At 34.9% G+C, this 14,380-nt stretch overlaps 1 protein-coding gene across 1 annotated transcript in view; it reads right to left on the reverse strand.

The window, feature by feature from the left end:
* Positions 1 to 14,380, reverse strand: part of GPC5 (glypican 5) — a 1,409,835-nt gene that overhangs the window by 678,064 nt on the left and 717,391 nt on the right. The window contains exon 7 of the mRNA XM_080661084.1: positions 13,101 to 13,257. Within this exon, the coding sequence (XP_080517210.1) occupies positions 13,101 to 13,257 (157 nt within the window). The remainder of the gene's footprint in view (positions 1 to 13,100; positions 13,258 to 14,380) is intronic.

Genomic DNA, 14,380 nt, shown 5'->3' on the forward strand with positions numbered 1-14,380 from the left:
CACTGACCACCAGGGGGCAGATGCTCAATGCAGGAGCTTCCCCCTGCTGGTCAGTGCTCTCCCACAGGGGGAGCGCTGCTCAACCACAAGCCCAGTTAATGGCTGGCGAGCTCAGTGGCCCACCTCTGCCGCAGTGCTATAGATGTCTGTCAGTTGAACATCTCCTGAGGGCTTCTGGTCTGCAAAAGGGAACACGCTGGGCTGAGGGGACCCCTTTCCCCTACCCCCACTCCCTGAGTGCACAAATGCCATGCACTGGGCCTCTAGTAATTTATCGAAACCTTGTGGTTTGGAAATTTAGTTGAGTATTTGGGAAATGCAGTTTGCATAATCACAGAACAATTTTTAGGAGGGTGGCCTAGAGCTGAGGTACAATCTATTTGTATAAAAGCCTAAGTGACTGTTGCAACCGAACGAACAACCAAACAGACTGCGTGGGGCAACCAGGCTGGCAGGGGGGTCAGTGAGGGGCGACCAAACAACTGAACAGCAGGCTGCATGGGGCAACCAGGCCGGTGGGGGGGCAGTTGGGGGCAACCAGGCCGGTGGGGGGGGGTAGTCAGTAGTGATCAGGCCAGCAGGCAGAGGCAGTTAGGGGTGATCAGGCCGGCAGGGGGGCAGTTAGGGGTGACCAGGCTGGCAGGGGAGCAGTGAGGGGTGATCAGGCCAGCAGGCAGAGGTGGTTAGGGGTGATCAGGTAGGCAGGCAGGTGAGCGGTTAGGAGCCAGCAGTCCAGGATTGTGAGAGGGATGTCCGACTGCCAGTTTAGGCCCGATCCCTGGGACATCCCCCGAGGGATCCCGATTGGAGAGGGTGCAGGCTGGGCTGAGCGGACCCTCCCCCGTCCCCGTGCATGAATTTTGTGCACCGGGCCTCTAGTAGGTAAATAACTAGCAGAACAGCCATAACAATCCTTTAATTTAAAAAGGTCTATGTCTTAAGAAAGAATAATTGAGAACCACCACTCATTTCCTTGGAATATGAGACAATTAAGGTATTCAATTTGTTCAAAAGCATCTGGGTGTCCTCAGAAAAATTTTATTGGCCGTCTAAAATGACAAGTAAGTAAAATCTACTGTTTAACTGTTCAAAATCTCTGAATACTGAATGGCCTCCTCTCCTAGACAACCAATATTCTGCTTAATAAAAGTCCTTCATGGCCCTGGCTGGGTGGCTCAGCTGGTTGGAGCATCATTCTGTGCACCAAGAGATTGTGGGTTCGATTCCCGGTCAGGGCACATGCCTGGGTTGCGAGTTTGATTACCAGTCAGGGTACTTTGACAAAAGGGCAGAGATGGACAAAATCAAAGCAAAGAGTAGGACATTATAAAAGCAATTCTGGCAAGAGATGTTGGAGACCTATGCTAAGAAAGTAGCAATGGGAATCAGACAGAAAGAATGTATTTCAGAAAAATTTTGCAGTTAAAGACAATGGAGTGAGAAAAGTACTTTTGAGGAGTGAGAAAGTAAAGGAATCTAGGAGGATGCCTTCGCTTCTGGCTTAAAAGGATGGCATTTGATTGTGTATCAACCAAAAAAGGGAAAATTAAGACATAGCTTTGGAAGGAAATGTGACAAGTTTAGTTTTGGGCTTGCTGATTGCACAATATAGAACTAACTATTATCTGAACATCACTGAAAGTTATTTTATTTGGGTATTGGGCCTTGAATATAAGGATTTTCCTCTGGAATTCCTTGGAGAAGAGTAAATCCTTGTTTCCTACAGAACAAACTCTGAACTAATAACTAGAGCAATTAGATATGCTACCACATTGTAGGAGCCCTGACAGCTTTGCTAACGTCCTGTCTCATTCCCTCCTCAAAAAATGGTGCTTTAGGAAGATCAAACACATCATAGAGACACTGTGATATTTGAAACATGTGTGCTTTTGTAAATGCTCTTTCTGGAAGAATGAGCTGCCCACCTGACTGATTTTGATATCTTTGATCTTCTATGGAAATAAGTTCAGATGTAACTTTTAGAATATTATTCTTGGGAGGGAGCGGAACCAAAAAATAAAACACCATAGAATTTATCATACTCCTTTTTATGTGTCCTCCATCTTCATATTATTCCATTTTTATTTTTAGAGTTTATTTTAATTTATTACTTAAGTATCAGTCTCCCCTTTGAGTATCTTAAATGTATCAAGGCAACATAGATGTATTTAAGTGAGATACATACCAGAAACAGTAAGATTTTTTTATAATTCATACACTGACCAATATTATCTGTTAGATATATAATGAGAAACTTAAAATCAAAGTAGTAATAAAATAGGAAAAGGGGGAAAGAAGGCAATCCACAAAAGAGGAAACACAAAATGACCAATAAACAAAAAAGTGATGCTCAACTTCAGTAATCAGTGAAGCACACGTAACCAAGAAAGACCTCCTCAGCTTCACTAAACTTTAGTCAGGTTCCTTCCTGACTATAACTCCTTGACCTCCTTTTTCTTAGAGGATTTACTTTAGAAGACTTGAGATAAAATTCTCTGCCTCTTTGAGATGTAAATTTTCTTCCCTCCTCTTATCAGTTTTACAAACAAAAACTGTCTGTCAAGGACCTGGGAACCATTCCTTTGAAATGTAATCATCAAGAAAGATAGGGCCTCATCAGTGATAACATTGGCAAATTTGTTCTCCCATGCAGTGGGCTTTCTTGTTGTTTTGTCAATGGTTTCTTTTGCTGTGCAGAAGCTTTTTATTTTGATGTAGTCCCATTTGTTTATTTTCTCTTTACTTTCCATTGCCTTAGGAGCTGTATTGGTGAAGATATTGCTTTGGCATATGTCTGAGATTTTGCTGCCTGTGGATTCCTCTAATATTTTTATGGTTTTTCCATCTTATGTTTAAGTCCTTTATCCATTCTGAGCTTATTTTTGTGTATGGTGTAAGTTGGTGGTCTAGTTTCATTTTTTTTTTTTTTGCATGTATCTGTCCAATTTTCCCAACAACATTTATTAAAGAGACTGTCTTGACTCCATTGTATACTCTTGCCTCCTTTGTCAAATATTAATTGAGCATAGTGGTTTGTGTTGATTTCTGGGTTCTCTATTATATTCCATTGGTCTATATGTCTGTTCTTGTGCCAGTACCAGGCAGTTTTGAGAACAGTGGCTTTGTAATATAGCTTAATATCTGGTATTGTGATGCCTCCTACTTTGTTCTTTCTCAGGATTGCTGCAGCTATTCGGGGTCTTTATTTATTCCAGATGAATTAATGGATAGTTCTTTCTAGGTCTGTGAAATATGCCGTTGGTATTTTAATGGGGAATGCATTGAATCTATAGATTGCTTTGGGTAGTATGGACATTTTAATGATGTTGATTCTACTGATCCATGAACACAGTATGTTCTTCCATTTGTTTATGTATTCCTCTATCTATTTTTTTTTTCAGTGTCCAGTAGTTTTCTGAGTACAGGTCTTTTACCTCCTTAGTTAAGTTTATTCCTAGGTATCTTAATTTTTTTGGTGCGATGGTAAATGAGATTGTTTTTTTAGTCTCTCTTTCTGTAAGTTCATTATTGGTGTATAGAAATGCCATATATTTCTTGGCATTAATTTTGTATCCTGCTACTTTGCCGAATTCATTTATTAAGTCTAATAATTTATTGATGGAGTCTTTAGGGTTTTCTATGTACAGTATCATGTCATCTGCAAATAATGACAGTTTTACCTCTTCTTTTCCAATTTGGATACCTTTTATTTCTTATTCTTGTCTAATTGCTATGGTTATCACTGATAAGGGTTTAATCTCTAACATTTACAGGGAACTCATACAACTTAACAAAAGGAAGATAAACAACCCAATCAAAAAATGGGCAATGGACCTAAATAGATACCTTTTGAAAGAGGACATAAGGAAGACCAAGATACATATGAAAACATGCTCAAAGTCACTAATCATCTGAGAGATGCAAATCAAAACAACAATGAGGTATCATCTCACACCTGTCAGAATGGCTATCATCAACAAATCAACGAATGACAAGTGCTGGCGAGGATGCAGAGAAAAAGGAACCCTCATGCACTGCTGGTGGGAATGCAGACTGGTGCAGCCACTGTGGAGAACAGTATGGAGTTTCCTCAAAAAACTAAAATGGAACTACCATTTGACCCAGTGATCCCACTTCTAGGAATATATCCCAAGAAACTAGAAACACCAATCAGAAAGGATATATGCACCCCTATGTTCATAACAGCACAATTTACCATAGCTAAGATATGGAAACAGCCTAAGTGCCCATCAGCAGATGAGTGGATTAAAAACCTGTGGTACATCTACACAATGGAATACTACGCTGCGGTAAAAAAGAAGGAATTCTTAGCATTTGCAACAGCATGGATGAAACTGGAGAACATTATGCTAAGTGAAATAAGCCAATCAGAGAAAGATAAATATCACATGATCTCACTCATTTATGGAATATAATGAACAACATAAACTGATGAACAAAAATAGATCCAGAGACAGAGAAGCATTGATCAGACTGTCAAACCTCAGAGGGAAGGTAGGGGAGGGTGGCGGTAAGGGGGAGAGATCAACCAAAGGTCTTGTATGCATGCATATAAGCCTAACCAATGGACACAGACACCAGGGGGGTGAGGGCATGAGTGGGGGGCGGGCAATGGGAGGATAAGGACACATATGTAATACCTTAATCAATAAAGAAAAAAATAAAAAGAAAGATAGGGTCTCAATCTGTCCATTTCTGTGAACGGGTAGGAGCCTAACCTTGATAAGTGTCATTAGCAAAAGCAGAGGGCCTGATCACATAGACCAAAGGCTCCCCCCACACACCCTCTCCCAGTACCTTTCCTGTGGCTCACCCCAGCAATTAAAACTATCCCACATTTTGTTTCAGAAGAGTTGAGTTCAATCTCCCTTACATTGCAAAGTCTTGATTCCTATTTCAGTGGTTTTGAATAAGGATTCCTTTCCTGTTCAGTTCTGTCTGGTGCACTTTTTCTTTAACACACAAATATATTTTTTAATCATTATATCCAAAAGTCTGGAAACTTAAAAAGTCTGAAGATATGTAATTATAGCAAAAACATTAAAAAATGAGTTGACCTATAGTGTTTGTGTAATTGGTAAGATTATTCTGAAGATGAATTTTACTATCTGAAGTAAGTTATACTCAAGTGAATAAAGGTGATTTCCTGTAACAGTGCTTATAATCATTAAACTAGAAAACAATAGACAATGCATCATAGTATATTCATATCTCAATTAAAATGAAGTATATTTCATTAGCAGAAAGACTATTGGTGACATAGAAATTTGAAAAGCACTGCTATTTTTCACATATGAGAAATACATGTATGTATGCTTGCATGCATGGCATGTCAAGGAACAGAACCAAAGAGAAAAAAGATCATCAATGTTTCCATAAACATTTTAAACAATCTGGGAGATTCAGCGAAGATAGTAGTAGTGGTTGCACTATAGCTTTTGGAAACTCCCAAATTCCTATGTGAAATAAACAGAACAATTAGATGGTGAAATCAAAATAACGTGGAAACCATATACAACCCATCTCATGAGTTACCCTCATGAACTTCAAAATACAAATGAATGAGGGCATGCTACCAAGAACCATAAAACTACATGCTATCATCATGTGTGCAGAGAAAGCACTGAAAGCAACACAGCAGGTTACAGACCTGAAACCAAACAAACGCAAAATAGTCAACAAGTATTCACTGGAAGTCAAATCGAAAACAGCAGAGAATTGGGAGTAGAGTGCTCATTCTAACAGTGGATGAGTGTGAAGACCCTGACATAAGGCTTTGGGGGCCGCATCTTCTGAAACTTTTCAAACTCTCAAAACTAATCTGGCAAGCCTTCCTTACCTGGAGAGGGTCTATCTACATTGAAGAGAAACTGCTGGAAGTGGGGTCAAGAATTAGTGGGACAAGAGCAAAGGAGAATTAGGAAAGAGAAAATATGAATAAATATAGGGGAGGGTACAAGCAAGAATAGCTCAGAAAACAAGTCACCATATTTTTTAAACAATACATGAACACAGTGGGACCGTGAACTAAATAAATTTAGAAAATCCACCTACTAGTAAATCAAGCCTCCTTATAAAAATTTAGAAAATATAAATTTACATAAAAATAAGCAACAGAAAAGGATTGTGATCAACCCCCATTATGATTATAACAAAGTATTCTCTACAGTGAAAGCTCACCAGTAAGACATGTTTAAAATATAGACCACTGTTTTAATATACCACTTCGAAATGAGCTCTAAGGAATTAAGAAAATAATATAAAATAATAACATAATATAAAATAATAACATAAGTCAGAATTAGAAAAAATTCAGAAATGAGATTGGAGGTATAAAAAAAAGAAAAGGAAAAAATTATTTAAAAATAGAGATAAAGTAATCTCAAGGCTAAAACAATCAAACTGAAACTGCTACCAAAAATCATATAGGAGACACCACTCCCAGCCTAATGGTTTTATATTCCCAATGTCCTACTGCATATGATGCTTTCTTGTGATGTGAATAATGTAGCGTTTCATAAGAGTTCTTCATGCTGCTTTATAGAGACTTATTTTAGAGATACCAATAAATAAGTGCTTTAATAAACTAGGACGTACACATTTGTTCCTTATAGTATGGTTTATCAACCCGCAGCAAGACCATCCTCTGGGAGCACATAATGTATGCCCCACTTCAGATCTACTGTATCATACTCGGCTTTTTAACAGGAACACCAAGAGAGATTTGCATACATATTTGTATACACAAGAGATTTTGAGAAGCTTTGGGCCCAGATCACATGCTCTACTATTTATTTTAATTATTTATAGTTAGTGAGCACTTAATTGGTCAATAAGCTATATGAAACTATTCTTTCTACACAGGAGAGGTATGGAAGTTATTAAAGAGCTGAAAGTATATCCAACTTGTTCCTACATGATGCATCTTAGCAATTAATTCTGAGGGAGACTATACCAATTTTGGTAAGCATTCTGTTTATTTGCAACAGAATGATATAAAAATAGACCTGAATATAAATATGGTTTATTTTTGGCTTAATGGTCACCTATATGAATTTGAGCAAGACATAATAAAATATATCTGATGATATGCTCTTAAATTTTAAATTTTTTCTTCCTTTAGCGATCATACAGTTACACTTAATACTGTCCTAGTCAAAACAGACCATAACTTTGTTTTATGTCCTCTGGTGGGGTATAGATTTAGTTATGAGATTTGCAGAATAGGTGGCTGATCTGGAATGCATGCTAGGAGGCTCCTCAAGCTTTCACTAATAAGTCATTCCTTTTCACCTCAGTGATTTAACATCAGTTCTGCGTCTAAGCCAAAGCAATGAAAATCATTTCTTAGGCATTCAAGGACAAACCCTTTTATTTCAATTCTATTATTTAAATTCATGAATGTGATATATAACTTTTCAAGAGAATGAAAAATGACTTTAGATGATTCATTAGATGTCCAGATTCCATTAAATAATCTTGTTAACAAAATAGCAAGCAGCCAGGATGAGTCTCAATTATTTAAAGACCAAAATGGAAATGTATAATCAGAATAATATTCATAGCGATTATATATTAATTGAAATATATTTAACTTCAGCATATACTTCAGTTCTAGTTAGTATAATTTTCACCATTAGTGTAAAAACTGCAGTGAACGACAACTTCAAAGTTTTACAATTTTGGACATTCTACAGGATGAGGACGTGTTTCTTTGGGAATTTTTTTGATTTATTATGCAGGGTTTTATATAACCGTTCAGTATTAGGCACCTGTAAAATACAGGGTGGGGCAAAAGTAGGTTTGTAGATGTGAGTACCTGAAACAGTTTATTCTTGTATTATTATTTATTAATTATGGTATTATTTTTTCACATGAACAACTGTAAATGTACTTTGCCCTGCCTTGTATAAATCAAAGTGTACAGTCATTATTCAAGATTATTTTCACTATGTCAGAAAGGTTCGAATCTAAGTAACCTTACAAAGATGATTTATTTTTAGTGTAATTAAATAAGGTAAACACAACAAGCTACTTAGTTATTTTCAGTAGTTTTTCTTATATTTGGGATAATTCATTAATAGGCTATTTGTCAACACTTTGCAAAGTAAGCTGAATATACTTTAATGACATTTGATAAAATTTTAATTTTATAAAGACTACATACTTTTAATATACATATTTGGAACTGTTATTAATGGAAGCGAATTTTATATGCTTGCATTATTGAAATAATTTGTATTTAAATTTAAAAATCATCAACTAGACAACATAAAATAATACAAAATAATTTATATTGTATGAATAAATACATAATTATAGTAGTCTTGGAAAGAAAATAAAGATTGCGTTTTCTAAAGAAAATGCCACTGATAGTATGTTTTTGAGTTCTTTCTAATCTCAATTCCTACCTGAAATTTTGAAGTGAAGGTGATTTATCATGAAAATAAGTATGAGAAAGCCAAGAATTTTCACTCACTCTATAATCTTGTACAGAAGTCCCCCCACTTTATCCATAAAAGATACATTTGAAGACTCCTGTGGATATCTGAAACCACAGAGTACCAAATCCTGTATATACTATTTTTTCCTATACATACACACCTATGATAAAGTTTAATTTATATCTTAGGCACAGTAAGAAATTAACAACAAAAATAAAATAGAATAATTAGTGCAATATATTATAAAAAGTTATGTTGATATGGTGCCTCTTTCTCTCTCAAAATATCTTATTGTACTGTACTCACCTTTCTTGTGATGGTGTGAGATGACACTATGCCTACGTGATGAGATGAAGTGAGGTGAATGACATAGGCATTGTGATGTAGTATTAGTCTAGTATAAGCGATATTTCAACACAAGCACCGTAATACTGCAACAGTCAATCTGATCCTCACGTTGACTACTACTAGTAAGTAACTAACCGTGGGTAGCATATACAGTGTGGATACAATGGACAAAGGGATGATTCATATCTCCCATCAGACAGAGTGTCATGCTGTGAGATTTCATTATGCTACTCAAAATTGCATGCAATTTAAAATTTATGAATTATTTCTGGAATTTTCCATTTAATATTTTTGGACCATGGTTGACCAAGGGTAACTGAACACCCCAAAACTGTATGTGGATAAGGGGGGCTATGATATTACTAAATATAGTTCATCCTTGAACAATGTGAAGGTTAGGGCCACGAACCCCCATGAAAATCCACATATAACTTTTGACTTCCTAAAAACTTTACTAATAACCTACTGTTGACCAGAAGTTTTACCAATAATATAAACAGTTGATTAAACAGTTGATTAACACATATTTTGTATGCTACATATATTATACACTGTATTTTATAATAAAGTAAGCTAGAGAAAAGAAAATGTTATTGAAAATCATAAATACATTTACAGTACTGTATGTATTTCTTGAAAAAAAATATGCCTATAAATGGACCTGCACAGTTCAAATGCATATAGTTCAAGGGTCAATTTACAATTATTCTTCAGTGGCTAACAAAATATCATCTTAATTGTACTATGCATGTGAAATGCATTATTCTCTTCCAAGGTAATTGGCAGAGGCTCTTCTAAGGTTAGTTACTAAGTAACAAATAAAAAAATACAACATAAACAATAGAACAAACACGTTTGATTTATTCTAGGCTATAGAAGATCACCCAACATTTTTTTTCTAGATTCGGTAACTTGATATTCTAATGTGTTATCTCTCTATTTCTAAGTTAATATCATTGAAGTTTAATAATTTCTGTTTTGCTAAGCCTACTTCCTGAGATAACGCATAGAAGAGGAAACTGGACAGTGCTATCAATGGCAGGAACCATGTCATTATCGCTGTTATGATGCAGTGCGTAGTTTGTAGAACAGGAAAGAGTTGAGAATAGAGGTGACAAAAGGCTTGAGATCTGAGTCCTGGATTCTTTAAATATTTAGAATGTGGGAAGATGAGGAGAACCCATTAAAGAGAAGAGGAAGAATGTCTCATGAGATAAGAAGAACCTACTGGTGAACAGTCCTTATAAAGATAGCCTTTGGGTGACTGAATAAGCGGTTATGCAGGAGGGCCTAGGGATCAGAATGCTGCATTGGTAGTCTGAATACACTAGTCTCTATAGACCCATATCTAACTACTCTGCAGAGGCATGTTGAGAACACCTCTGGGAAATAAGTCATATGAACATACACTTAACAGACTTAGTTGTCATATTGTATGTGCAATGATGAATATGACAATAGGCAAAGGTGAAGACAATTCAAAGACTTAAAATCACTCTACTATTTTTGAAAGCCTGGTATCTGAATCAACTTGTTATGGCTAAAAGAACGTTTTTCCACTGGGGAATAGAACCTGCGTCAATTAGGTACTTTGAAAAGATGGCAGGTGTCAGAGGTGAACTGAAATGAAGGCTTAAAACCATTTCAATCCTATGAATCAGGCTACCAGTGAAATATACAAACCTATGTTAATGACCCAAATTTAATAAATAAAAATATAAAATAAGTTTCTGAAACATTGGTATTTTAAAATTATTCCACTGAAATAAGAAAATATTTTCAATTTCCTAAGCGAGAACACTACATAAGTGGCTGTGTTTTATTAGAAACATGACAGTTTACATTTAATAATAGTCTACAGGAGGGATACAAATGAAATAGAAAATTGATTCAAGTGACAGTAAAATATTTAACAACCTGGACATTTGCACAAATTGAGCAAAATCATTACATTTACATGACACAATTATTCCTTATAATTATATAAAGAAATAAACTCATTTTTGAGGTGGCAAATGAACTGTGTTCAACTTATGTTGTATTTTACAAAGAATAAATATCAATGTAAGGTAGAAATAATGGTGTATTTCAAGTTCTTAACACAAAGGACACCCTGGTAAGCTTTCTAGAGAACAATATTTTGAAGTCAGTAAGGCCATGTAAAACTATGTGTTAACTTGCTTTACCAACATATCAAACTAGCCAAAAACAGGAAAAATATTATAGTGCTTTATGAAACAGAAATATGACCTACCTTTGCTACTCTCCCTTTCCCTCTCTATTTCAGCATGCTGTCCACAGTGGCTTCCTAACCACTTATTAAAAATTGAAAGGCAACAGCTATAAACTCTTAGAAACATAACCAGCCATTGATAGCAGATGTGGATTTTTTGCTGAAAACAATGTATATCTTAAATCTTCCCAAATCTGATGGATAGTTGCTTGTATCATACCTGTCCATTTCAGTAGTAATTGAAAACAGGGTTTTGGAAGTAAAAATTCATTCTTGCCACCTTGACAAGTATGGTTCTGTGAGAAAACTATTAGTAGGTGAATATCCTCCATTGTCTCTACTTCTCTTGTGAAACAAATAAAAAAGGATTATCTATTTATACATAACAAGTTCTTGAGCTTATAAATAAGCTCAGGAGTGACAAATTCCTATAAAATTGCTAATTCTGTATATACACACACACTCACAATCAATATTAGAATGAAATTTCAACCTAAGCTATTTTTCTAATACTTTTTATGCCTTAATATTCAAATGGCAATGAAATTATAGTACATATCAGTACTAAGGAGAGGATAAAAATGAAAGATTACTCAATAGTATCCTAATAGATAATTATCATAATTCTAAAATATAGTGGAGGACATTTTAACTCTTAGTAAAATTTTTGTAATAAAACCATTTTGTTTTCATTTTTTTCTTCTTGTGATAAACTGTATTAAAACCAATAACAAAAACACATATCCTTATCTGTTCCTACAAGAGTAGAAGATATTTAATTTTCACTAGGAAATTGTATTAATTGTATTAATACATTAAATTTTGTGGCCTTTGGTTCAGGTGCTGCACCAAGTGTACTAAATCCATTTACCTTTTATGTTAAATTTATTACTGTGTTTAACAGAAAAACATATTTCTTTGTATTAATTTTTATCTTTGATTTTATACCTCTTTTGGCTTCCACTCCTTTATCCAATGTTTGGCTTATAAATAAGGTGCTAGAAGGAATGGGGCATTGGTGCTTGAAACATTAGAAGTGTTCTAAATTAACTACAAGAGAATAAAAAGCAAATAAAATCTTCTCCCACCATGAAAGGACATGTCCAATAGATCCAAAATAGCCTGTTGTGGTTTAGAGGGTGACTAGGCCAATCTCCACAGAGGGCACTGGTCCAGAGATTACTGTATAAAGTAATTATCTTTGGTACGACCTGAGATAAATGAGCACTTGAAAGTTAGCTGCTCTGGGTACATTCACTTTCACACATTTCTCAGTTGATGACCGTGGTTGTCTCACCCATATAAACAAATGTATATACATATAACAATGGAGGGTAGAGAATGTATATTCCTCATTTTGTATGTTAACACAAGGAAACTAAATTCATTTGGTGATTTTTGTTTAATTTGGCAATTCCATCTTTTGTAATATTGATCGGTCCAGCTATATCAGAAGTTGTTTTCCAAACCCATACAATCAAAACAAAGTGAATGATTGGTGAGCATTTTTGGGAGACCAAATTCATAAGAGTTAAATCCAAGTTAAGTTTTTTTTTTTTTTTTTTTTTTTTTTTTTTACCATAACAAACATATAGTTAACCAATTTCTTTGCAATTTGACTATAATGAATATCTATTAAATAAAATATTTTGATATTATAGCATGATAATATTAAAATGCAGTATTTCTTTATAGGCCTTAGCCATCCCCGTTTAACATTATTCAGCAATATACATTTATTATCCACCATACTAGTTACTAGTTTGATCATGCCCTAAGGATGATCTCACTTTAAAACCTTTAATTCTCAGAACTGATGATCATTCACTAGTTTCTCCTACAAAAATGTTATCACCATTTAAAGTCATAAGTTAAAAATAAACAAAACCCCAAGCAAGTATGTCCTAAATAACTAAAAAGTAGGTTCATTTTCATTTTCAACTCCTCTTGCATGCTTCTAAATTCACTGTCATTATTACTTTACATTCATAACAATAATCTTTAACTGTATTTCAAAATTGATTCTTTAAAAAAGTACTAGAATCATAACTTACAGTCTGTGATTTTTAGTGTCCTCTTGACTTCTCCACTTCCTGATCCCCCACAACCATCTTCATCGTCACAGTCCCCGCTGACCTGTTCAACCATGCCGCCACCACTGCCCAGGTGAACTTCCCACTTGTCGGGTTTGGGTGACCTACCCTGTAACAACTAAATATGAATAAAAAAAAATTATTAAGAGCAAGTTCAAATCATTTAAAAATGCTCTTCAGGAACATATATAGAAATTAGGATTATGTTCTAATATGGGTGCTCTATTTTGATGTAGACACTGTACTAAATCAAGTGTATAAGAAAAGTAAAAACTACTGAAATAATAATAAATAATGTGCAAGGTCTTACAGCCAAAAGGGCTATGGTCTGAATATTAGCTCTGTGTTAAAGCTTTGGAAAGCAAATAAAACCAGGTCTTCTTGCGCATGAAGAGTTTGGCTAGAGGACCCTTTGTTTCTGAATAAACAATGTTTAAGCACAATAAATCAAACTCCAGTGCAACACAACTTCCTTCGCAGTATATTACACTATATTCTGCTGGTTTTTAAACCAACAATCCAAAATTTCTCAAAAATTCGTTTACTAAACTAGTACTATTCTTCTAGAAAAAGATTAAAAGAATTTAGAATTTTAGACATATATGTTTTTAGCTTTAGTTCTTGGATTAAATACATAGTCCAATGCGTATAGCACAGAACTAAACCTTGGAACAAATGACTTAAGTCCTACTTCCATTTCTACAAGTAAGTTAAGAAATTTAACCAACTTCTTGGTTCTCAAGCATTTCATTTATTTTTATGAGCAAAAATAGAGGGAATAGCTATTTTCCCTAGAGCACAAGAGTGCTGGTAATATTTTTGAATAATATTATTAATGCCTGAACTCCTTTAAAAAAAGGTGACACTATAAATAATAAACTATTTCACTTAACACAAAAGCTGAGTAAAATGATCCAATATATGATACTTACCCCTCTAAGGCAGTTCTGGAGAACACATGAGCAGGCATGAGCACTAGAGGGTACTGCTATATTGTGAATGAAATATACCTCTGCTGAACACTTAATGGTCATTTACATTTCCAAGGTGCTTTATGAAAGTATTACAGTTGTTACTTTTAAGAGATTCCCTATATAATAATATTATCAGACAATAACTAAATGCACAACCCAAGGAGAGAAATCCATATTGAAAAAAATACAGTGAAATATTCTCCGTATACCCAAGATAAATATGTTTAGCATTTAAAGAACATTTACACTAAGCAACTACACTTTGAC

This window comes from Plecotus auritus (assembly GCF_963455305.1).
Source record: "Plecotus auritus genome assembly, chromosome: 3".
NCBI classification, from domain to species: Eukaryota; Metazoa; Chordata; class Mammalia; order Chiroptera; family Vespertilionidae; genus Plecotus; species Plecotus auritus.